Source organism: Calidris pugnax, unplaced genomic scaffold, assembly GCF_001431845.1.
Source record: "Calidris pugnax isolate Ruff unplaced genomic scaffold, ASM143184v1 scaffold63, whole genome shotgun sequence".
Lineage (NCBI taxonomy): Eukaryota > Metazoa > Chordata > Aves > Charadriiformes > Scolopacidae > Calidris > Calidris pugnax.
The window spans coordinates 3,443,962-3,469,609 of NW_015090852.1; the positions used below are offsets into that span (position 1 = coordinate 3,443,962).

The 25,648-nt window shown below is 37.9% G+C and overlaps 1 protein-coding gene across 1 annotated transcript in view; it reads right to left on the minus strand.

The window, feature by feature from the left end:
• Window positions 1–25,648, minus strand: part of KIFAP3 (kinesin-associated protein 3) — a 78,278-nt gene that overhangs the window by 19,516 nt on the left and 33,114 nt on the right. The window contains exons 11-19 of the mRNA XM_014943522.1: window positions 22,899–22,999; window positions 18,323–18,431; window positions 16,878–16,990; window positions 15,783–15,948; window positions 15,444–15,569; window positions 14,963–15,061; window positions 13,386–13,471; window positions 4,531–4,720; window positions 84–183 (exon numbers count right to left, since the gene is read on the minus strand). Coding sequence (XP_014799008.1) covers window positions 84–183; window positions 4,531–4,720; window positions 13,386–13,471; window positions 14,963–15,061; window positions 15,444–15,569; window positions 15,783–15,948; window positions 16,878–16,990; window positions 18,323–18,431; window positions 22,899–22,999 — 1,090 coding nt within the window. The remainder of the gene's footprint in view (window positions 1–83; window positions 184–4,530; window positions 4,721–13,385; window positions 13,472–14,962; window positions 15,062–15,443; window positions 15,570–15,782; window positions 15,949–16,877; window positions 16,991–18,322; window positions 18,432–22,898; window positions 23,000–25,648) is intronic.

Consider the following 25,648-nt stretch of genomic DNA (forward strand, 5'->3'; position numbering starts at 1 on the left):
TTGACCACCACAAATGAAGCCCTATAAGGAAACTTGAATAGCCATTGCTGGATTATATGCCTTCTTTATGATAAGCAATTTACCTGCTAGAGAAGGGGTGCTGCCCAACGATGTCTCCATTCTGAAGATGGTAATCACTGAAGAAATCCGGACTCACCGCTCCATCGGGGGCTATTAGTCCATCTGTGGAAAACAAGAAAGATAACAGTGACTGTATGAAGAAGCATGACTTCAGGGCAAGTGGGCAACACAACCTGTGCTGGTTTGTCTTAGGAATTCATTAGCAACTTACAATATTTCTGGGAAGAAAAACAAGCATTAATAATACTGAAAACCAGCAACTTCAATTACCAAAAAATCTTACTAGGACTCCAAGTAGCTCAGTCTACTGCCCTGCAAAAATGCTGTACCTAAGAAACATTCTCTTCAACCTCTTCCTGGAGCCTGTAAAGGTTATATCACTACCCATCCTGAAAGTGAGCCCAGAGAAAAAGTAACAAGAAGGATCAAACATTAACCCAGGCCATCAGCATAAAAGCAAAGATCTTAATTTTTCAGACTCCATCCTTCACTACTGTATCTCTTAAAACTGTTCAAGAAAAAAAACAGGAAAGCAACTTCAAACCTATTTCCTTCGTCTCCCCCATATTTTAATGCCTTCCAACTATTTCCTAAAAGGTTGGTCTTCTCACACGATAGCCTCTCAAGAACATAGGTTACAATTTTCTCTTACTTCCTGTACATTAAAACACTGGCATATGAAAATGCAGATATTTGTAAAGCCAGTAGTATTCCTTAAAGGCTTCACAGTATCTCCTTGCTTTACAAGGAAGGAAAGAAAATCAGGGGCTAACATTTCCCCTCTGTTACATCAGTGTAAACCCAGAGTGTCTTTGAAGTAAAGTCACTGAACTGACCCCAGCTGGATGAGCGCCCAGCTTAACTCTTTCCTGTTCCCATTCACAAAACACATTTCTTGTTAATATTAAAAGGCATATTTCTTTCTTGGCAATTAGTATTCAGCTCTAATCAGATAAAACAAGCCATTTCATTAAAAGAGACCCTACTTCAGTTTGTCTCCATTACTGTATGAAAACAATCCCAGACTTGCACTGCAGAAAGTATCCCAATAAAAACAGGGCAGAAACAGGTACATTCAGACTGATACTTTAATAGTTTAACAGAGGAGAGAGAGAGATTCCTAATGACTAGGAAGTTACAAATGCCATTCCACTTTAAAGAAAGAGAGATAAGATCCAGGGAGTCACAGGCCACTTAGCTTAACCTCTGTGGTTTCAAAACTACTAAAACTGCCCGTGCAGGAAGCAGTGGAAAGTTACTTACAGACACAAGGGCTTAGAGATGACGACTCAGGCATTCAAACAAATCTCCCTGTGCTTTATGAATTTACCTGATGTTTTTTGAAGATAATATAGTGACAAATGATAAAAGGAATAGAATTGACACAGCTAGATTTCGAACAGACATTTGATGAGGTGCTACAGAGATTCATTTAGAAGATAATACCTCATGGGAAAGTGACTGAATACAACGCAACAGATTGTAAATGAAAAATGCTAGCCATGATCAGACTACATTTTAGCAGCACACGATGGATGTACACGGCTATACTCTAATTGTCTACATGTGTATACAGTATGTGAAAGAGCACTACTTGACAAGCAAGTCATCTGCCACAGATCGATATTACTGTCTTTCAGCATGTTCGGTGAGACACGAGTGCTTTGTGATATCATGTGGATGTAAAATGACCAAAGGAGGAAGAGTAAGGAAAGTTGAAGTGGCTATTATTAACACTTGTGCCAAGTTTCCCTATCTCACCACCTAACCTGTATTTTTCACAAAAAAGAAATGAGGGGGAACATCAGTACTTTTTTACCCGCAGCACGTCAGATCAAAATCAATCAATTTAAGTGACTATGTATTTTAAACAGTCAGGTTTAGTTAAAACTTATTTGAAAGCAGAGAGACTTAAAAACAATGTCTACCTTTATATTAATAAAGAAAGCACTATATTTTAACTCTGGGGCTAGAGCTACCACTACTTAAAGTGTCTTCAATCAAGAGTGCTAACATTTAACCATAACACTCAGAGTTATGGCTCACATGAATTTATAGGAAAATGAAAGCACATGGATAGCATCAGCTGCATATAATATGATTACACAGTTAAAGGACATCTGTTGTTACGTACATTTCAACATAAATTAGGGTTATGTACTTTCAGAGCAAGAGAGACATCAAGCTCATGAAGGTAATTTCAGAGATTCTATCAGGGTTTTCATGTAGATTTAAATTACTGTGCAAGAGAGATGCTGGTGTATCATTGCAATAAGGAACTCATCTTGCCATCAGTGAACTCAAGAACTATTATAGCTGAGGGGGCACTTGTACTGAGCACAACAGTGAAGCACATACATCAGTAAAGCACAAGCATTTAATTTCTGACTGCGCAAAGATTTGTATTTGTGTTATTTTTTGACTAGGTAATGCTCTGTCTTTCAGAAACCCAAATGCCTATTCCAATTGGTACAATAATCTGTAGCCTTTTCAAAGGAATATTATGTCCTCTCTGGCCACGTCTCAAAAGTATAAATCTTGCAGACTCCATAAGCACACCATTACTGGCACTTGTTGGAAGGAACCCGAGAAGTGAATCTGTATTTTGAATATAATCACCTACTGTTATACATTTAAAAACAAAAGCACTTTTCAAACATCTGCAGAACATATCATCAGAAATCTGCCTCTCCTTCCCGCTCAAATATCAATTCCAACACAAAAATCTTTGTTCAAATAACATTAAGCCCATAACTTAAATGATTAAAAGCCAGGAAATTCAGTGTTACTGGTGCCACTCCATCTCTAGCTCACACTACTGGGAAAAGAAACAGCCCTATGAAATAAGTAAAAGTTTATTACTGAGACCTGTAAAGGGGATAGTACAATAGGCACACGCTGGCACATCTTTAACTTCGGAAGCCTGAAGGAGACTTCACATAATAAAAGACCCTGGTACCACACAACACCTGGCTCCCACTGCTAACCTTGGAGGTCTAAGTAGAGCAAGAAAAAGCTACAGGATTCAAAAGGGACAAACATACCACTAAAAAGGCACGTTGCTATGGCTGACGTATGTAATCAAAAGTAGAAACAAAAATATTCTTGAGTTCTATCATCCTCTGAGAATAATTTTTGAAGTGCTACTGAGATCTTGCACAATTAGTTTCTCACAGCAACTACAAGTAAAGCTTATGGGGTTTAGTCATTTTGTTTTTCCTATTACTATTCCTGCAAATTCATCCAGAGTCATCGAGTTTTGTGACTCATGCTTCATAGCAAAGAACTGGACACTTATGTGGAAAATAAAAAAACCACAGACTCAAACCCAGCAATTAAAAAAAAATAATCCATGCGAACACAGTCATCCAGGAGTTTGAAAAGGATATAAAACCACAAGTTTGAGAGCATAAGCCAAATCCTAGTTATGAAAAATTATGAAGACGTTTATGCATTGGGCAAATTACTTCATGACTGTCTCCTGCAAAGTTTTTTGAACCTTCCTCTGAAACAGCTGGCAATACTGGACTAGATATATCAGTGTCTTAATCCAGCATGGCAGCTTTTATTTTCTTAGTAACTACAAAATTTTTATGGAAGGAGAGAGACAGAGCAAATTCCACTTGAGATCCCCCAAAACTGTTCTATTATGCACTACTAGTAAGATTAAACAAAACAATGAGAAATGTCTTTTTTCTTCAGAAAACATATTAGGGTTAATCTCAAGTAAGAGCATGACTCTCCTTATGAGTAATTCTAGGGGGCTCTTTGAGCTAACTTCTTCAGATTGTCAAGTAATCAAACTTCTTCATATGAAGAACTAAAAAAAAAAATATGTATTTACAGAAGAGAGAAGAGAGTCACACACTTTCCTAGATATATGACAGCAAAAATCATACAAACAGATTAGCTGAAAGTCACAGAATGATTGCCTCTGCTAAGGAACCTACAAGTTTGATGTGGCTCAAATGAAGCCTTTCAGCAAGAACTGCAATAAATATTCCATTACAGGACTAACACATGAGGCAGAACAAAATTCAGCATCAAATCCCATAGCTGTGAATTTAACAAGGATGAAAAAAACTTTGTGTTTGCAAAGCAAACAAGCTATGGACACAAGAAAGAGGTGTGAAGAACAAGGCTAGGGCACCTTTATTCAAACTGCTTGCCATGGTCCATTAGCTCTCTGAGACAGGTCTACTCATATTTCTGAAGACGTGTAATGTCTCATAAGAACATAGATACACAGTACTTGATCCAGCATTAACATCCTAACAAGGACCAGCCCATCCCTGGCTAGCAAGCATCAGTGCTGCTCCTGGTGACACAAAAGGGTAACTGTCCCACTGGTTTGAGTCAGCAGATTCTCTCTACAGCCCCAGGTTAAGCTCCCATTCCAAACCCAGAGGTAGCAATCCCAGTCCTGAATACCAATTTATGCTGCCTCACCTGCATTGTAGTAGAGGTCAGGTCTTTCCAGAATATCCCCTTCATGGATGTAGGGCTCAATACGGTCATCACCGTACAGATACTGCTCACTGTCATCCATCTGTCGACTCTCAACCATCTCCAGCCACTGAGAGTTGTGCCATCGAAATTTCTCGCTCTGGATTTTTTTAGCCCATTCCTCATCATATTCCTGTCCAGAAAAAAAATAAAAATATATATAACCAATTAATATTTTAGGATGAAGTATAGACAAAGCTGTTTGGTTTAACAGGAAATGGCAGAGGAAATTACTGTCAGCAAAAGATGTAAATTTCAGGGCTCAGTGACTTAAATGCTCTATTTGGTTTGCAGAGTACTTGGAGTAAACAAGGCAATGATTTTGCAAGCCCTAGGCGTTAGTCTGGTTTTATACATGCAGCACTACAACCCTCCCTTCATGGTTTCTAACTTTACACCATCCAGAAAAAAATTCCTGCTTTGAGCAGAGAAGTTCCACCATCACGGTCTCCTCATTTGGTTTATCAAAAAGAGGCAATTATTGCCAATTTTCAGATGGATTTCAGTAATTAATTACCAACACTGGCTAAATACCCTGTACGTCCTCATTAGAGGAGCATTCACTACGACAATTAGTTACTAGAAAATGCAACAAAATAGGTGGTGATAAAATCAATAAATCTTCATTTTGTTTCACGAGCTCCAATAAGACAGGATGCCATTTTCATCTTCTTGTCAAATTTTATAATGGTGTCCTATGTTTAATATTGAATACCCACAAAGATGGCAGACAACATTTGTAATACGGAGGATATGGGAATCCAAGATACAAAACTGAAGTCTGAGGGGATCTTCTCCAGAAAGCTGAGGAAAACAGGATATAGGTTCTGACCATTATGGAAACACAATGTAAGCATGAAATTTCAATCTGGATCTCAGCCTAATTGCACTCAAGTGTACTGAGGTACAGAGCATCAGAAGGAAGTGACACAGCCTACAGTCACTGCAATCAGCTCCTTAGAAGGTTCTTCTAAACAGAGCAGACTACGTGGGCTGTTGATTACAACGGAGGGAACACAGACCTGTACGAAACTCATCAACATGTGAAATCTGCAGATTTTATCAATCTGGGAAGATTCAGAAATAATGCACCATGGTTAGTAATTTTTTTAAACAAAGGATCGTCAGCAAGAGCAACATCCATAACCAAAGTGTCTCTACTTGTGTGAAGAAACAGCCTCATGAAAACAGGCCCCACTTCACTGCCTTCTAACCTAACTACAAAAGGAGAGAAAAATTGAAAATAATTTCTTAACTCTTCTGTTGGTTAACACATGATCTAAACAGATTTTCCTTGGAAACCTAGCTGGACTACTTTAAGGTCTTTAAAACTCATTTTACTTAGTCCTGAAGGAGATTAAAAGCATTCACACAACTAGTGACAATGCCTTGGCTGCAGAACTGGTGATTTCATAAACTGCTTCTGCAGCTAGACATGCACAAGTAGATTTGTCTATAACTGGATGTCAAAAAATAGCAGAGAAGACAGAATAAGTTGGCTTAGTAGCTCCAGTTAAACTTCTGAAACCCCTGTAGACTGAACTTGAGCTTTTAAACTGACTTAATACTCAACCTACCTTGTCTTCACTAATATTAGCACAACATAAGAAACACACTCTCTCCCTGTGCCTTTCCCCCCACTTCTGACTGGTCGATAACACAAAAACCAGCCAGCCTTGTCCTTCTGGCAGAGGCTTCTCCGAGACTGCTAACAAGTATCTAGAGATTCCAAGATTTCATGGGGAATCACGTCGCACAGTGCAACCACAAACCCTTATTCTATGGCAGTGGTTTTTAAACTTTGTTTTACTTGGAGAAATGGCAAGTCTGTTTCTCTTGGCTTAAAGCACAATGTAAACTCCCCTTTTGATGGGACATCCATACAAGTACCTGCAGGTTTAGGGTTCTGATCAGTCTGTGGCATTATTCTAAATTTCTCCAGTTCCACCTGTCAGCAACACTAATTACTAGACCTTTTTAATTCCCCTCCACACCATCCTGGCACACAAGTGGTCCTGTTCAAAACCTGGTCTCATGTGTAACTTCCATACATACAGCAGGTATCAGCTGTAGGGATCCATAGTTACTCTCTGTGCCTAATGGCCTCAAGCAGAATTCCAGGTTTGTCAGCTATACAATAATGCAACAGCCTTAGGGAGGGAGAAAGAAAAAACAAAGGAAAAGCCTAGGAAAAAGGAAAGCCTAGAAGTAATGGTGCAAAGCAAGAGTTTCCCTGGAAAAAGCAAGCTCACCACCGAGATATATAAAATGACCCATAAAAAAATTGAAAGGGCATGACTTTCAATGATGACATCTGATCAGCATCTTGGAAACATCTCCTTTGCTGCGTCTGCCAGAGCTAAAATGTGGGCTATCTATTATATCAGCCTCCAGCAGTTGTGAATTACTTGCAAGCTTTAGAGAAACACCTTGTAACTGCCAGAAATCATACTGCAGTCTTAAGAAAACTATTCCCAGAAATCACAATTGCAAAGAAATGGGAAGAAAATAAACAAATTTAACAAACAGCAAGTTAGACTAATCTGTGGGAAAGGTGAATCCCTTTTAAATTACCTCGCTTATCTTTAAAAGTTCGTTCTCAAAAGCAGAAAGGCCAGCAGCTAAATTACCTAATTCACATTTATCATAAATGCACATTGAAAACGTTACAACCCCAAATGAACCCCACTTGCTTGACATCACTGTTCCTTTCCACACCACTGTCTGAACATGCGGAACGTGTGTCACAAATAGACATGAATTTCTTATACCCTTCTAAGAAAAGAATGAATTAACATTTCTCAGATCCTAACTGATTTTTTTCTTTAGACACAGACAACAGGGCAGAATATTCCTATGTATTCTACATTTCGCATCCCACATTAAGAGGCTAAAAACTGCCAAGTTCAATCATTTATCTAAATTTTAGAAAACAGGATTAATAACTGAATGGCAAATTAGCAGCTATAAAATTGAGCATCTCTGCACAGCACTTAAAAATCACAAGTTATCCGTTCGAGCAGTTTAGCTACTTTGTTACATTTGTACCCTGCATTTCACTATGAGTGACCAACAAGAATGAAGTGACCACACCAGAATCAGATCAATTATCAGTTTTGTCAAGTTTCATCCTGGCAGCAATCCTAGGGAATGATCATTTGCAACAATCTAGAACAATTTACATAACTTTGGCACAAAAAAGTTCATTTAAGTACTGCTAGATCAGGAATACATCTGTAGATTTTCCACAGAAATGTGAAGAAACACCACTGGGTAAATGATTAATGGAATAACATCAGAATGGAAGAAAAGCTGTAAATGCAGGACTATAGCCAAAAGGCATAAAGAAACCAAATTAAAGAAGTTCAGAGCAAAACAATTCCCTAAAACATGGCAAGGCTTCCAGTAATTATATTTTGAGCTATTTAAAACCTTTTTTCTTTTTTTTTGTTCAGTTTTGTGTGGTGGGATTTTCTTTTTTTTTTAAGCATATGAAGCACACCTTCCTTACTAAGGAATTCCTGCAAAACAAACCAGAAAAATAAACATCATGGAGATACAAACACAGCTTTGTGCCCTCCAATCCTTTAAATGTTAGGCTACTAGAAAAGCAGTGGGTGGGGGAATGAGAGGGTGGTGGACAGAATGTGCCTGTTCTCCAACCTTCTCCAGCCCCCCCCCTCAAATATTGCATGTTCAGAAACATAAAAGGAGGAATCCTGAAGGTTGATTTTATTCTCTTCGGAGCTCCCTGACATCACTGTTTTTAACATTCGGTTTCCATAAATCCAAAAGTGTCATAGAAGATGTATGGTTCAACTCTGCGAGGAATGTGCCATCCTTTTTGAAGTTCTACTTCCAACTTTGTTTACTACTGAACCATTGAAATATTATGAAGCGTTAACTGGGCTATTATCAGAGCGTGTCTGTTCCCTATCAGGGGTCCCCTTTGTCACTGGCTTCCGTCACACCTTGTATCTGATTAACACACTATAGGATAACATTGAGCTACACAGATCTGCTTTGTGTTCTCTCACAGCTGATTAAAAACAGATTTTCCTTTTCACTTTAATGTGGTTGCCCTTTAATTGGGTCTGTAATAGGGTTCATTTGATGTGATTCCTCATACTAAACTAAAACTGCTATACAGTAAGTAGAATGCTCATTATGTTCAAGGCTGTACTTGGTGATATGTTACATTCTTCATTATTTAACCATCCCTAAAACACAGTTTACATGAAAGGTTAAATTAACCATTTATTAAGAAAGAAAAGATTTATCTTGTCTAGCCATCCAAAAGTTAATCATGTCATTTGAACTACGTGCTTCTATAAACCAAGGAGAGAAACAGATGTTATGGATCACCTTCTGCAGGTGTCTACAACACCTACCTTTAGGGCAAGTACCACTGGAAGGCAATTCATTTACAGGTCAAAAAAATCCTTCTGCCACTTACACCTGTGCAACCCAGAGTGAATTCTTTGCCATCAGGTTCATCACTGAATATATTCTGATGGGAAGCTAACAGAAACCTGTGATATGAAACTAATGGCAAGGCAGAAAAAAACATTTATGATCCCTAAATTTAGGTGCCTACCTGAAATGCACACTGTCCACAGGATTCCTATATTGTCTATAGCTGGAGAGAGAATTCTTTTTTTTCCATTTTATCACATTGGCAAGCTGTTACGAAAGTAACAAACATCAGTGGTTTGGCTCACCTTCCTAATCTTACAACTACAAAGAGCAAAGCACCAACTCGAGAAGGAAATCTAAGGTTTATATGAAGACAAAACCAAATCAGAGCACACCCACCCTTATCTAATGTGCCTGCAGTGTGGTTATTCCTCTAGTGCAGGTAGAGCTTTTGCTGCTGGTGCGTGCTCTTTGCCACAAACAGCTGGACTGATTGCAAATCTAACAATGCAGATGTTGATCAGTGAAAACATATGTCAACAGTCCAGCCTGCAGCCCCCACACCCTCACTGCTCTTCTGCCCGCTTCTCTGTATTCATGACTGTTGGAGGGTAACAGGGGAACAAGAGGCACCACAGGAAGGGGGAGTCTTGGTAAGTGAAGGGAGAACCTTTTTTCCTGGACTGACTACAGCACTCTTCATGGAAAGAGGACACCAAGCTGGAGTCAAAGGTTATCTATTTTCAGAGTACGCTGCCTATTCAAATAAAGCCCACACCAAATCCCTGTGGTCTGCTCTTCCTTGATTCCAAGAGTGCTGGCCAACATCTTGCACAGCTGGCCCCAAATCCCAGAGCACTGAGGGTGCACATTCCTGTTTCTTATGTGAAATTCCAGCATTCCCAACATGGAGGGTTTGTGTCAGGGCACTTAACTAACATGGAAAGATACAAGCCGTTCATTAACACAGCTTTCCATGAGGCAAAAGGTATTTGGCATTCATTACAAATACTTGGGGCAAAGAATGAAAGCTGGAAAAACACCTGAGGCATAAGGCCCTTCCTAAATCACACAGACAATGTTGTAGCTATCTAGAAGATGTTTTGCCTCTGCAGGAAGCACAATGATCCACTCTTGATCGTAAGAGAATCAAGATGGTAAAGCAGGCTTGGATTCAAAGCTGTAAAAGCACCAAATAGGAAAATGGGGGGAGATGGGGAGGGGGAAGCCTTGGACTACACAACCCAAGGATCTGGACGTGGTTAATTAAATATCCTTTCAATAAATGAGAAAAATCAGTTAACTGAAATAAGAGTGAGCTAGGAGCAGAAAAAGAACGAGAAACCTGAGAGTAACGACCACCTCAGATCTTGATAATACTGTTTAAGGAGAACAGAGTAAAACCATCTCAAGTATTTCTTTCCACAAGCTTTGAGTTGCAGGTGTCCAGGTTTCTGAGGCAGAGGAGAACAGAACTTCATTTGCTCAAGACTCCTACACCAGCTGTTTATTGCAGGCTTTCAGCTGAGCCATGAGACCTGTCCCGCTATAGGTGTACAATGCGCTGAACTAGCTGCTTGGTGTCAAGACTCAGCCCATAACACAAGGCTGAAGCATTTCTAAATCGTCAACACAGCCTTTCTTTTTGACAAAAGGGATATCTTGCAACTACCACTGCAAAGCTGAGACTCCCCAGTACATACTATGCTAAAGCAGCACATCTGTTTCAGTTCATCAACGGCAGAGTCCAGCCAAGCTATATTAAACAAATCATCACTAGTGTAACCTTTCCATAATTTCTGTGACAATTACTTTACTACAGAAAGCATATCTCCCCTAAGGCTTATAAGGCATCTGATTTTCTTCAATGTTATTTCAATCACACTATATAGAGCTTATTGATGAGTGAAAGAAGCATTTGTCTCCCTGAGAAGAAATTACTTTCAAATCTCTATTCTCCAACATTTAGTTTCTGATTTTCATCAGAGGAACTAATCCTGTCAGCATGTATGGAACAAGAAGACTGAAAACTTAAGTTTTTCCTGTTGTGGATTTATCACAGATAAGGAGTTTCACCAATCTTAGAGACTATGTCTATTCAGACACCTCAGAAAGCACTGGTTGTGTAAAACTGCCACACTACCAAACACCTCAGTGTTTACAGGCTGCTTTACCGTATCCTCTGAGCTGAACAGCAAAATGCCTATTAAGATCTGAGGATTTTTGGTCCTGGAAGACAAAGTACAACCATGTTACAATACTGCCGAGAACACAATCAATTAGTGGTTCTCTCTCTCTTCCAGAAAAGGCGGCACATTGTCCTTCCTGTTCCCCACAGGGTCATGGTGTTAGGAACAGTTTATGCAATTTCTAATCCAACAGCTAAATAATAAAGCTAAAAAGACCTTCCCAGAAAGGGAACTCTCCTACCTTTCCAGTGAACACCATTCTGAGCGTGGCACTGCTCCACAACCAAAGGAAAAAAAATAGTTTACCACCACGCAAACTACTCTCAGTATGTGCTTGGTAACTTTCCTCCTGCCCCCAACAACAGCAGTAACACAGTTTCCTTCCTATATTCTTCCTCAAGGCCCTAGAATTCCTGTCCAGTCCTTCTTGCAAGTTGAGACGCCTTTGCCATCCATTATCCTAGCACTCTTCATTTACTCATGGCTAGCATGAAGATTACCTCTTCTTAGGAAGGCAATAAAAAGCCAAATACATTTTACTTGGATGTTAATATTAAAAATGAAGCTATGTCTTAATGTATTTATTCTCTAAATTCTATAAATTAATGTTGCTCAATAATATTACTAACATATTTTTTTAATACCTAGATACTACTGTGTACCATGTTGTAAAGCTCCCCTGTATGAGCAAATCAATGCCTAAGTCACTTGGAAATTGCACTGGCCCACAGACAAAATAAGCCTTGGAAGCACCCAAGATTGTCTGGCCTCACCTAGAAGATAAAAATCCTTCTACTGTTTCCACTGGAAATGTCCCTGGAAATAACTGATCTTGGTAAACTGAACATAATGCCCATTGTAAATAAGTACTAAGTGTAAATTCATCTCAGTTGAAATCTTGCCCTTAATGAATGTCAATGGCAACTCTATCACAAACTAGTGGAGCACGATTTTCGTTCCATACCTCCATGAGGTATGGAGGTATGGCTCCAAAACCAGAGCCAGATACAAGAATTCCAACACAGAAAATATTATGTCATTTTACTTCTTTCTTGAAGATGAATATTAAATTAAAAGGCATTACTAATGAGTATAATAGAAAAAGACAGAATAGACTACAGTATTGTGCATCGTAAGTTACGTCTTACACTATATTAAACCCTCCAAAGAGCAAGTTGCAGTACATGTAATTCAACTAAAGAAGAACCTAAGCAGATGACAGGAAAAGCACTAAGGTAGTCAAAGACCACTTGACTCAGAGTTAAGTTCTCTGGCTGTAAGATTTAATTTTATGATTACTACTCTACATCCAAAATAATGTACAGTATGTACAATCCTAAGACACTACAAAATGCTGAAATTTCTTTTTGTTGATAGAAGTCAATTCAATAAACAGGCCAGGAGGAATTTTAACAGTGAAATGCAACTTTTAAGTGGAATCAGTTTGAGTGTCTTTACTTCAATGAAGAACATCCTAGAAAATATTAATGCTTCTAGAGTCAAGGATGCCCAGAAGCAGATTATACATGCCATAAGAGCTGATAAAGCAATAGCACTTCACAATTTAATACGCTTTCTTTTTTCCAAGTTAGCAGTTTAATACAAGACAACTGTCCTAAAAGTTTATTGTGATCAATGGATAGTTGGACAAACTAAGTCATGCAGCTAAAGGAAACCTAAAAGGAAAGCTAAAGGAAAGAGTTGAAGACTATATTTAAAAGTTGAAACACTGACTGTTCCCCAAGCAGAAAACAACCAGATTCAGAATCGTCGCCCACATTTTCTTCTGGAAACAAATATTGGCGTCAGGCAATGGAGAAAAGCTGAATAAAAGCTGCTGGGTAACAAGAGCCATTTGTTTGGAGAACTAAGAAATAATGAAAGCTTGACGTACTTATGTAATGTGATTAATTTATTTAAGTATAAAAGCACTATTTAAAAGTGTCTGTAGCGTAAAGCTAACTGGTATGAATTTTCTCAAGCACTTTCTGGAAGCTTGGTACACAGCCTAGTTTAACAATTGTCATTGTCCCATGAAAACTGATGTTTTACCTACACGATTAGAAAGCTGCACATGAAAAATATCCTCAATTTGCAAGTTACTAATACTTAGGTTTTAGTTCCATCTCACATAAAGAGGTTCTTGGAGGACAGATGATTTAAAAAAAAAAATAAAATAAAAATCAGACCTACCGCTATAATATCCAGTGTGTTGTCACAAACTTTGCGAATCTCAGCATTTTTATCATGCATCAGGTCTATAAGATATGCTGGGGCCTCTGGAAAGAAACTGTTAAGGATAAAAGCTATTTTGCTGGTTTTGCCCTGGGTTCTTCCAACTGTAAACTTCATTAAGAACCACAGTCAGGAATTTTCCATCACATGTGAAGTACAGCAGCCTCCCTCCAACCACTTTTTTTTAAAATCACATTTTAATATACCCAAATACCCTTCAAAATAGCTGAAGAAAAGCTACACACCCCTTACAAAGAAAATACATTCTGATCTGTTACAGGAAATCCATGCACCTAACATGTGCTCTGGCTTGAGGCAGTCCAACAGGCATAGATTCTGTGGAATGGTTTAATCGTTTGAGACTTATTTTTGTAATCTTTAGGGAGTTTTCTTGTTTTAAACACAGGTTTCAATGCATTTTTCTCAAAAACATTGAAGATAATCGATTGTGCAAATGACAGCATTAGTACTAGTCTTTGAGTGAGAAAAACATTGTTCAAACATTGGTGTTCTATCATTACAGATGTAAGAAGAGATGCTATTATTATTTTTTAAAATATATATTTTTTAAAGCTAGCCCTCTAGGAGCCCAAAAAGAACAACATCCCAAATGGCTTCTCAGTTATTCCACAGAGCTTAAAGTAAAAAGGACATTAAGAAGTAGTCCTTGTACTGTTAGCAAAGTAATCACTAAGCCACTACCCCTACAAAAGCATGACTTAACCTATTATTTATGTTTAAATAAAATTTAACATTCAGTTAAGGGCCTCAAAGACTACCAGTGTCTCTTTTCACAGTTTTTTGGATCATCTGAATTAGCTTAGCATTAGCAGTTATTGAAAGAATAAGTAGTAAAGAATGAATATGAGTTATAAGTACCATACAAAAATATTGAACAGATCCATGATATGAGGAAACTGAAGAACAGATTCAATCATCAACAGACAGGAAAAAAAAGGAAAAAAAGAAGAAAGCCAGGAATAGAAATCAAAGTCTCCACAGTGGGAAGACGATGGAAGACTTACACCAAATAAAAAATTCAAATAACACTTAGGTGGAAGAAAAATACAGTGCAAGCATTATTTACGTTGAGTTCACCGATATAAGAAAAAATGCTATTACAGTATTTTAATGCATCTAACTTCAGACTATGCAACATATATGTATAATGGTGTAGTGCAAGAAGTTTGTCTAATCTCTATGTAAGCTTTTCTGTGGACTCTGATTTTGACTATGATTTGCAAAAAAAATTCATACAGTAATTCACACGGGATAGGAACTAACAGTCATTTGTTCCAGTGATCCTCCCTCCTACCCCTCTCCCTGTTTCAAAGCAAACTAACTTTTAATCTTTACTATTAATCTTGCAGTCCTTCTACATGCCTAGGCTGCTTGGACTTTTTCTTCAGCTGAAATAAACCATTTACAAAGAAACCTTTGAGATCAGGAGGTTTATGCAGAAGAAATATAGGCTAAACGTCAGTGATGGCAAATTAAGTGCTGTAATTCTAGATGTTTAATCTTTAAAAAGATACGGGTTTCCTTGATAATGACATCTCTGGTGGCTTGGTGGAAGACCATCTGATAAAATACATAGATGATCTGGCAGACAAACTCATCATCTTCCTGTTGAGCTGCAAGGAAAAAAAAAAGAAAAGAAACAACCCACAACTTCAGATCTCACACTAGAAGCTCTTGATGCTTAGAGAAAGCCCAGCTCTTTCATGTCAGCTTGACAGTTCATTGGTATGTGTGAGATTTCAGCTCCTGACAACACAAAACTGAGTGTTTTCTTCCCTGCTCCAGTCAAGCAGAAAGACTGCAGATTGCAGCAAGAGCTGTGGAGGTGTGGGAAAAATCAAATCTATCAATAACAGAGTAATTGCTCCTCCTTTCATACACAGAATACCTGCCCTTGCCTTGCAAGGGAAAATGAATGCTGCAATTACAGCACAGCTACATCAACTAAACCTCTCTGAAAAACAAGACCTAAAAAAATCAAACATGGCAATATACCATTTAGAAGCTCAATGAGTGCAGGGATGATTCCAGATTTAGCCAGCAGAGCAGCGCAAGAGTCATCCATAGAAACTGTTCCAATCATTATCACCACTTCTAAAACGAGGTCATCTTCTGCAGAACCTGGTAAAGCAGAAGGCAGAAAGTATTACCTCTCAGAAATTCTTAACCTTGTGGCAGTTGTATATTTATCTGTAGATATGATTCTGTTCTTCAGTGTTATGTTTCCTCAACCAATCACAAATTATAAGGGTAAACAGACTCTAGTCTGAAAAAACACTCTAAGGATTCTTTGAGTGACTCTACTTTGAAAGACTAACCAAACTTTGTACAGACCTGGTTTTAGTTTATCCTTGAGGTATGGAACCAGTTTGTACTCTTTCAGCACAAGTTCCCAGTCCAGATCTGGTAACGTCAAATTTGCAAGTGTTCCCAGGCATTCAATCACAAATTCCTCTTCTTCATCATTTGATATTTGAGCTGCTAAATCACCAACATAATCCTAAAGAAAATACAGCAACAAACATTACAAGTGAATAACGTGGGGTTCTGAAGAACTCACAACTTGGTGAAATCAAAACTAGCTCTCAAAAGAACATTAAGGAGACTTTTCTCCTGAACTGAGGACTAATAAGGCAGCTTCAATTTCAGATGAAGACTATTCAAAGAAAATATTTCAGTATTCTTCCTCTCCAACCTTTCACTTTCAAGACATGTAGGTCATTTGGTTCAGATATTCCAAAAGTAGCTACTACACAGTTTGAGAAAGCTGTTAGAAAGTAAGGGAAAAGATAGCAAACACCATACTGCATTAGTGACAGTAATGGAGTCCCCTTCCTAAAGATTTTAAGAAATAACTACAAAATTTTCTGGGGACATGAACAGGGGAATCATGGATTCTACTTACTAATTCTATACTGCTTTAAGACAATTGTATTTTAACAATACATTTAAAACTTCCACAACTAGGATGTTGTGTTTCCTCATTCTTTTGAAAGGGCGGCTTTACACGCTTAATTAAATATTAAGTATTTGAAATCTTAAAATATCCACTTATACAAAACACTTGGCACAGTGAAAAAAAACCAAACCCAACCACTTTATTTTGCCCTCTAGCTCTAAAGGCAGAGATTTAGGATAACAGTGAATTATTATGATGTGCAACCCAGCAGCTGGGTTGCTTTTTTTGTTGTTGTTTGCTTGTTTTAGTGTGTTTGTTTTGGAACAGGGACTTACTGGATACAGGGTAAGATCTGTTTTCCCTGTGAGGAATCCAAACCCTGATCTACCAACTAAGATAGCCTTATAAAACAAAACATAAATCAGCCCATGACAGCCAAGAAAATTTAAAACTGGACACCCTGTAAAGACAAAACACAGCAGCTCTCCAAAGCCAGTCTTTTCCAGTAGGAAGATCACATTAGTACTTACAATAAACAGGCTTTTAGTTGGCCCATCATGTTGTGAAATATTCCTGATCATCTTCATTAACAATGGGTCCTTAAATTTCAAAGCCCGCTTCATTAGCATTTTCAAACCATTTCCTGAAAGGAAACAAACACTTAAGAAATTCTCCAAATAAAAAAAAAAAAGAAAAAAAAAAGGAAAGTACTGGCCTAACAAAAAACACTACCACGCACACACAAAAAAGCAGCTTTAAGTTTTAAAAATCTAAAAGGAAAAAGTGAAGAATCTAGACAAGGAACTATTTCTTCTTCCAGGTTTAAAGTTGAAAAGCAACGACCTTCTCTGTATAAATTCTGTAGCTTCTCTAAAACAACTACTATGAACATATGTACTGGTGGGACACTTAAGAAGTCAAATAACGAAATGCTTCAGGTGTGCTTAGCCATTTATTCAGACCAAAAAACATTCTAGATCCAAATCATTATCCTATCATCAAGTTCGCTCAGTGGAGATGCAGCACAGCTGTTGGTACTAGCTCAGAGACTTCTCACTCCATGGAGTAAATACATCCTTATGGTTTTAAAAGATTATTTACTGTCACATAGAATATTACGTGGGAATACACCTAACAGATGCACACAAATCTGAAGTGCTCGATCACACAGTCCCACTATTATCATTATGTTTCAAAAATATCACCTTGCCTATCTAATACATGCTACTAGTTGAATTTCAACTGTACCTTTAACATAAAATTAGATCTCCCTGCTGCCCCTTCTACAGAGCTATGGATGGATTTTTAAAATGGAATTGCTGGCCATAGAATCCATTGATTTCAATTGTCCCTTTTAAAGTCTAGTAATTTATTGCAATAGTTCATAGTGAAAATTTTGAGCACAAGTGAGAATTAGAGCTACGGAATAGTAATGTTCCATTTAAAAGTGCCACTATGAAAATAATGACGCATTAAAAGCAATCTGCAGAGCTACTGAATGAAATGCAGAACCCATCTACACCATGTCACAAAATACTAGAACCCAAAAGATGCTAAATTAAAAAAAAAAAAGAATGTAAAAATGCAACTAAGTTACATCACTGTGCTATTAATTTGGTACTGGCAGGTGAAACACTGATGAGCTGAAAATGGATTTTTGGCATCAGGAAGAACAAAATCTTTATCTCTCCATACTGTGGGAAGCTATGGCTGTAATGTCATCAGTGTGTTTCACAGAACTACATGCACATGAGAGAAGCGGGCATGTGTGGCTACTCAATGTCACTCCTGCAACCAAGACCAATTTTGGGGAGGATATGGCCATTTGCTTGTAATCATTACCCAAACAGGTGCATTTTGTTTCTTAAAAATACATCTATACATTTATAAATAACTCAAATATATGATTTTTATATGTAAGTATATATAAAGTGTTGTCATCTCCAAGAAAACAGTAAAATCTCAGTATGTTTACCTTCACAGATAAGTTGTACATTTCTTTTGTTAGCAGCAAGGTTAATACAGAAAGAAATCAGTTCCAGGTCAACTCGTTCATCAGGACATTCGAAAAGCATCTTCATTAACTGCCAAGAAACACAAGCCCAGTTAAGTCATTAATCTTTCCAATGCACTAGAAAAGCAATGTTATGACATCAACTACAGTACCTTTTTTAAAAAAAAATAAATTATATTCAGCATTTCTACAGAACAGTAAAGTTATAAAGGTCCAGGGTACAAGATGTACAGTTCCATTATTTGGGGATAACAATGCTTATAAAGTGCCAAAAATGGCAGTCACTCATCACCTGAAATTAATTTGGGTTAGTTACATTTTAATGCTATCACTGGAATTTTTAGTGCTTTTTTTAAAGTTGTGAATGGGTAACTTTGGTCTGAAAGCTTAGATAGACTTAATATAGAAAAAACAAACAAACAACCCACAACTTAGTTCCACAGAAAGCCAGATTAATACCTGGTTGTTTAATAAAGCTATGTCTCTAAACAGATACTTAATTACAGATTAATTCTAGTGGTATTTTACTTTGAGATTACTCCTCAACATGTAAATTAGTTGTATCTGCAGCAGCGTGCTTCAACTTCACAGTTTCCACTGCTAGAGCTGAACACTGTCATATACCAAAGACTTTTCAGTCATAGTCCTATTCTTTTGGTAATGGGACAGAACAACCTGAGTTAATGCAAGTAGGCAATTGCCTATAACCCTGTTCCAACTGTTCACTCAGTTGAATTCCCGGGTGATTCCTTAGGCAAATGATCTATGGATTGCCATCATTTTATACACTTGGCACCTGATTGTCCATTACATCACAAGCTATCTATCTAGCCTCCTTTTGTTCAATACGAACATTTTTTGAAATGGCATATTGAATAATCAAACATGACTCAAATACATCCGTTTCTTTTTCCCTGTTTCCAGCTATGGCAGACAACTTGCATTGAGGGAGGCTTCGTCACTGAGAGCCTGCAGGACATCACCACAGTTGCTCCTAAAACCTGCTCAGTTCATAAGACACGTCAAGATTATAATGAAAGCAGCGTGATGACAAGACAGATTACTGAAAGCAGAAACAACTGAACCTAGAGATAAGCGGGACAAAGTATAAAAAATATAGCTCAGTTTGTGTCAAAAGAGGGTACGGGGAAAATAAAGTAACAACTTTCTTAATGATTACTAAAGTAATCATTAAGAGTTTGTGCGCTTGCCCCCTGGTGGAAAGACATTAATGCATTAAAAAGTAGAGAAAGCGGGTGAACAACCCACTTAGAGGAAAAAAAGAAACAACAGGATCGCAGGAATTTCACTCCAAAATATTTTACTACAGCAATTCTGTATGTTTATCTATTATCAGGCAGCAGGCTGTCATTCCAAACGGACCCAAATAAAATAAAACAGAATAAACTATGTTACAACATAAGTTATTAATCTTTTTGTCTGGGACTTTCATGTTCTGATTTAAAAGCTATCATTGATTTCTTCCTCCCTTTCTTAAAAAGGTAGAATCCAATTTCCCTACGTTGTTTTAAGAACTTATAAAATCCCTAGTTTATTAAATCCGTAGGCCTGACAGTCACATAAGAGTGAATTAACCAGAGAAGAAAGTTGCCACTTAACAAGTAGAACATGAGCATTCAAAAATCACCCCCTGCAATTCTTCTGTTACAAAACCTTTAAAAACAGATTTTTAAAACCCTTCAAATAATTTGAAGGGAAACATTCTCATTACTTACACAATACAAAATCTGTGGAAATTAGACGTTTAACAAGATGGGATTACACTGTTAATTACTGAACTACTTCTCTATAAAAAGAAAAAATATATCCAGTTTCAATTAAAGCCGTTCAAATTTTAAAATAATAGTTTCGTACGAGCTCCATGTTTCCCATTATGTCTTCATTTAATTTGATTGCTTCTTGTGCCACTTCAAAAGGAAGAGTAATTGCTGCCAAATAGGAAATATTAAAATTAAATTTGTTCTGCTTTTACTATGTCCATTGTCATCTTTTACTGATTTAACAGGAAGGCAGTAAAAAGACTGCAGCATGTGCAATGAAGAGGCAGTAGTGTTCAATCAGACAAGTCCCATATTGAGTATCAGATACCACAGACCAGGACTGAAATCACTGTGTCTAGACTCTCTGGCACCTGCCTTCACTTATTTACCAGTGACCAGAGGCCAACCCCCACAGCTCTCTGTTCACATACACCTCTGTCCAACCCCCTCTCCAAGCCCAGCTCAAACATCTTTGAATGATTATGCCAGAACTGCATGCCTCAGGAATCTCTCCTGACCGGCTACTCCCTAACTCTGCTGTTTGAAGTGATGCTCTGGTTTCTGAACTTCAGCAGATAATGGCGGACAGGAGCAAAGGGTGCTGTCAAGAGAGGACGTTTACCAGCATTAAGCTGAAAAGAAGCTTATAGATCAAAGAGGGGCCAAACAGGACAACCGTGGTGGAAAACATGTGGGTAGCTGCGGAGAACCTTGCACACTGCTCTGCGGTAAAATATTAAATATCACCATGACATCACTGCCTAACCATGCCCTTTGATTGGCCAGGTTATTACCAATAAAGGCTTTTATAAGCATCTGGATGGCATTTGCACCTATTTAAACAAAACACGCATTGCTGAGGTCTAAACAGGAATGAACTGTTAATACTCACTTTTAACTGTTACTAGAATAGCACCCACTAACTCCTGCAATCCACAAGGATGTTTACCTGGGACAGCACGCGCAAGCCCTTGTCAAGCACTTCGCCTGCTCGAAACGACAACAGGGAATGGGTTTTCCAATCGCTTGCTACAACAGCCAAACATTCATTATTGAGTATTTGCCAGTTTAGATGTACACCTTTCCTCAAAAGGAAAAAAAAAAAAAGCCCACAGAAGGGCACATACTATTATTGAAAAGAGAATTTCATTTTCCAGGGTAGAACCTGATGGCAGGTAGTCCTTTTAAAACAGTCATTTTCTTCTCCTGATGCCTTATCCACTTTCCCGTGTTTTCTGCTATTTCTGTCTTCCTTAATAACTGTCAAAATTTTGACTATTCATTAATAAAATTTAAGCACCAGTTGTCCAGCTTGGCCGTTTTGAACAACTGGCAAATGTGATCTATGAATAGTTACATTGGCCACTATAAAGCATTAATAGCTATAGGTATCCTTCAAATTTTGTAGTTAGCCAAAGTTTAATGAAGGCAAAAGATTTGTTTCTTGCTCCCCTAGTCTTTGGATACAGCTCTGTAAGCAGTAGTTTGAGCAGTCACTGTCTATCAGAACAACAACATTCACCAAAACTCAAGAGTATGGTATCACTGAAGTTTCCACAGCTCTTTACATTTGGCACTGGGGGTCTAAAAGCCATGCCAAGATTCCCTGAAAGCACGTCATAAATGAACCCTGAAACACAGCGCATGAATTCTGGTTTGGCCGGTAACTGCTCAGAACAAAGCAGGTCCCTTGTATCACGCAAATGCCTTAATATGTAGTTGCTTCTTGTGGCAGAAAAGGCAGTCAGCAGGATGTTTACAAGACCATCTTGTAACATATACTAGTTATTCCTGCCAGTTCTCCCCTCTCTATTTTCCAAAATCCCTCTTCATTTAGGAAAACATCGCTATTTTTGTCATGAAGTAGTGACCAGAAACATTCTGAAAACTTTCCACGGCAACTTCCCATTCTGGATGTACTTTATGTTAAAAACATGTTTGGCAGAAAAGAACATATCATGGTACAATTCTGAAAAAGCTACCGGAGAGCCTTAGCCTGTGTTGTGTTAAGTGCATTCTCAACTCCAGCCTCATTGGGACTGAGAAAAAAGATCAATAAAATTTATTTGTTACTCATTAAAAAAAAAAATTAAAAAAATCCCAAACAACAAAACACACAAAAACCATACAGACAAAACCCAAAAGCCCATGATATTGTGTCTGTGCTTGGATCAAAGACTATGAGTGGAGACAAAATGTTATGCAACAAAGTGTAGCCTGAAAGATCAGTTCAGTGCCTTCCATAGTCTTCAAGCCTCCCCTGTTGTACATGCCTGCAGTTGGAAAAGGAATTGTCATGTAGCAACATAACACTGCTTGGCTGGTTTCCAGTTCATATCCTGTAATACTGGAGACGTTGAAATTTTGATACCCAATGGGATCAGAAAAGAATGCCTTCAAAAACTGTAAAGGAAATACCTTCCACAAGGGTCCCTAAGGACCCGCCGTGCACAAGCTTTAATCTCTTTCAAGCGTTCCCCATCTTGTGTAGAAATTCATCAGGTCAGATGCAGCTCAAGCGTTAGCAGCACTGACAGAGATTGTGTCACCCTTCCTTTTTGTGGGCACTATTAAAGGACATCAAGAACCATCAGACTGCCCGAAGAGTAGGTGATTATGGACTGCACAGCATCGTGGTTGTGGGTTGTTCCCACTTTCACCTGTGGGTGTCAGTGCGAGCTCTGCTATGAGCGAGGAAAACCCACGCAGAGGCACAGAAGCTCTTGACAACCTCAAATTTTTGTAAAAGTACGTACCTGTGGGATACAGTCTGTGTATGCAAACATCGATTTAAAGCGATCATCCATGCTTATGTGGTAGAGAATACACATTGCAACTTGTTTGTAGTTTTCATTTGCTAGAAATAGAAAAAAAGTCCATATTAATATACGCCAAATATCTTAAGTGTTAAAGGGGAAAAGGAAAAGCAGGAAAATCCTAGCTAATATAGAGAAAATTTAAATGAGAAATGCAATATTAATCAAAGTGTCTTGCCTGGCATATCCAAATGAACTACTCCCCCTCTTCCCAGCACCTCAAAACACTTCCCTAAGCTCACTTTGCAAGGAATATATTTTGTGAAAGGAACATTTCATAATGACAGGCCATCCAGAGAAAGCCTTCATCGGTTTCCAGTTAGGAAATTAAATATCAAACGTAATGTCGATTTAGCTGTGGATATTCCTGTCGAAATAACAAGGTTGTCTCAAAGTGAAATGATAAACAATGCACCAATGGCACAGAGAAAAATAAGAACTACCACTGAAGTGTTGTGGAAAGAATCCATTGCCTTTCAAGTAAGTCACGTACTGATTGTTTTCTTATTCGAAATGGTAATATTATCCTGCAGGTGCCTTTTGTGTTTCATACAGCTCAAAAATCACGTTAGTATATTTTCACATTAATACTTACCAAAGAGAAAAAGATTCTCAAGAAAATTTGAGGCAGTTGATGTGAGTAGGCTGTGAAATATTTAACTGAAAGGTTCTATAAAACCAACTTAGACAAACATACAAATGTTTAAGAACAACACAGATGAATTTGATCCTGACTCACTGGTAAAATCTGGAGTGAGCATTCTCTTGAACTCTCCTCTAGCCCTGCACTAGCAGGATACTGGCTGTATATGGCATAAAATATTTATCTGAACATGTATATTAGTTAGACTAGGATGTAATAAGGTCACCAACTCAGAATTTATTCACAGTTCTTGTACAACTAATCGGAAATACCCTACCTCCCACTTCTATTTAAGCTAAGTTAGAACATATCTGTTTAACGCTCTGGCAAAACATCAAGACCTCAAACAGCAACAAACACAGTTACATTTTTCTTCTGCATACATCATTGGGAGCTGGAATTTCCTTTAAGCAGCAAGGATATGATGCCTTTATCCTGAGAATGCACATTCGTGCCTTTTATCAAAATTGAATTACCAAAAAAGACCCATGAAACCCTTCTGGCAGTTGCCATACAACAGTGAAATATTCTTTCCCATGCCAAACCTAAAAACATAGCTGATCTTTCCAATCTTTCTGGATTCTTACCTGTTTGAAAAAACACCACTTGTATCTCAACTTTCCACTCTTTTAACAGTTGGAGAAAGGATAAAGCCCAAATTTGAAAGCTACCCTGGCTATTATTAAAATAAAAGCACAGACAGTACTATAGGTGCTAAAGCATACACACTCTGTTTAAAGCCAAATGAAGCCTTTATCATCTTTCAGGCTTCTCTGTGACTGGGCATCTTATCTACCTATTCACTTGTCGTGACATTGCAAATCCAACAATTACACGAAAAAAACTTCCTATACATACCACTAAAGGCTTCTCCTAAGCAAATATAAAATTTTAAAGAGTAAATTATGCCTTCAAATTTCATTGGGCTAGGAAAAAAGAACTGTTTACACTGCTCTTAACACTTCTTTCCATGCCTCTATTTAAAACTCAAACATCAAGACTCAAATTTAAGACTCAAATTACAATTACACTTTGCTGGATAATGCAGGAAACATTATGTGAAGTAAAAGGTAAACTGGTATAAAAGCAAGGAAAGTTGGCTCCCCAGAACAGCAAAAAAAAAACAGCATTGAAGTTGGACCAGACCTTCAGTAGGTATGAACTGGTAGTCAGTCAACAACAACGATGCTAATTTATATTTGTTTAACCTCTGCTTTTCTCCTCCTTATTTTTGTAAGTTTCACTTGTGCTAAGAGAAGGCATCAGCTTAGATACAATCTTACATGAGGTACCAACAGCAGTTTGCTGGTATTTGGCAAACCTGGTTGCTTATTTTCAAATAAAATGGCCTACTACAGCAGCAAAGGCCTTCCGTTTTTTGAGAAGAAACACTTTGCATAAATTTCTCTCCCCTTTTTTTAAAGGTCCAGGCTGCCACAATAACCTTTCTGATGTCTGAACAATACTCTGGGTATCAGTGCCAAGTGACAGCACTGCCTCAGTTCCTATACTACCAAAATAATCTAGAAGACCTAGATACTACCTGAAGTGTGAAGAATATCTAGAATTCAAACCAATTTATTTTATCTGGATGAACTGTTCAAGAGTTGGTTTTTAATTACTGAGAAATCATTCTCCCTAAGTGCTTTCCATAAAGCAGATTTCATGACACACAAAAGGCAAAGACAGCTACAGTTTCAAAAAGAAGAGTCAAATTTAAACTCCTTCTTTCTGTACAGTGCTGTACTGACCCATCTTCCCTGAATTCCCCTATCCTACTGTTAACACAGGGAACCAAGAAGAGCTTGGAGCATTAAAGTCATAGGCACTTACTGCAAAGGCTCAGCAAGGAAGTATGTTTCAACTGTGAGTAAACAGAAAAGAAAACCCTGAATTCTACTAACTACAGAACTAAAGCTCAAAGAAAACAGTGTGCAACTAAACCAGCTTTCAAGTATGTAATGATGTACACATTTTAAGTTTAATTTCATTTTAATTTCCCAGAAAGGAATGAATTTCAGGCTGATCTTTGGAAGTTTCACTGTCC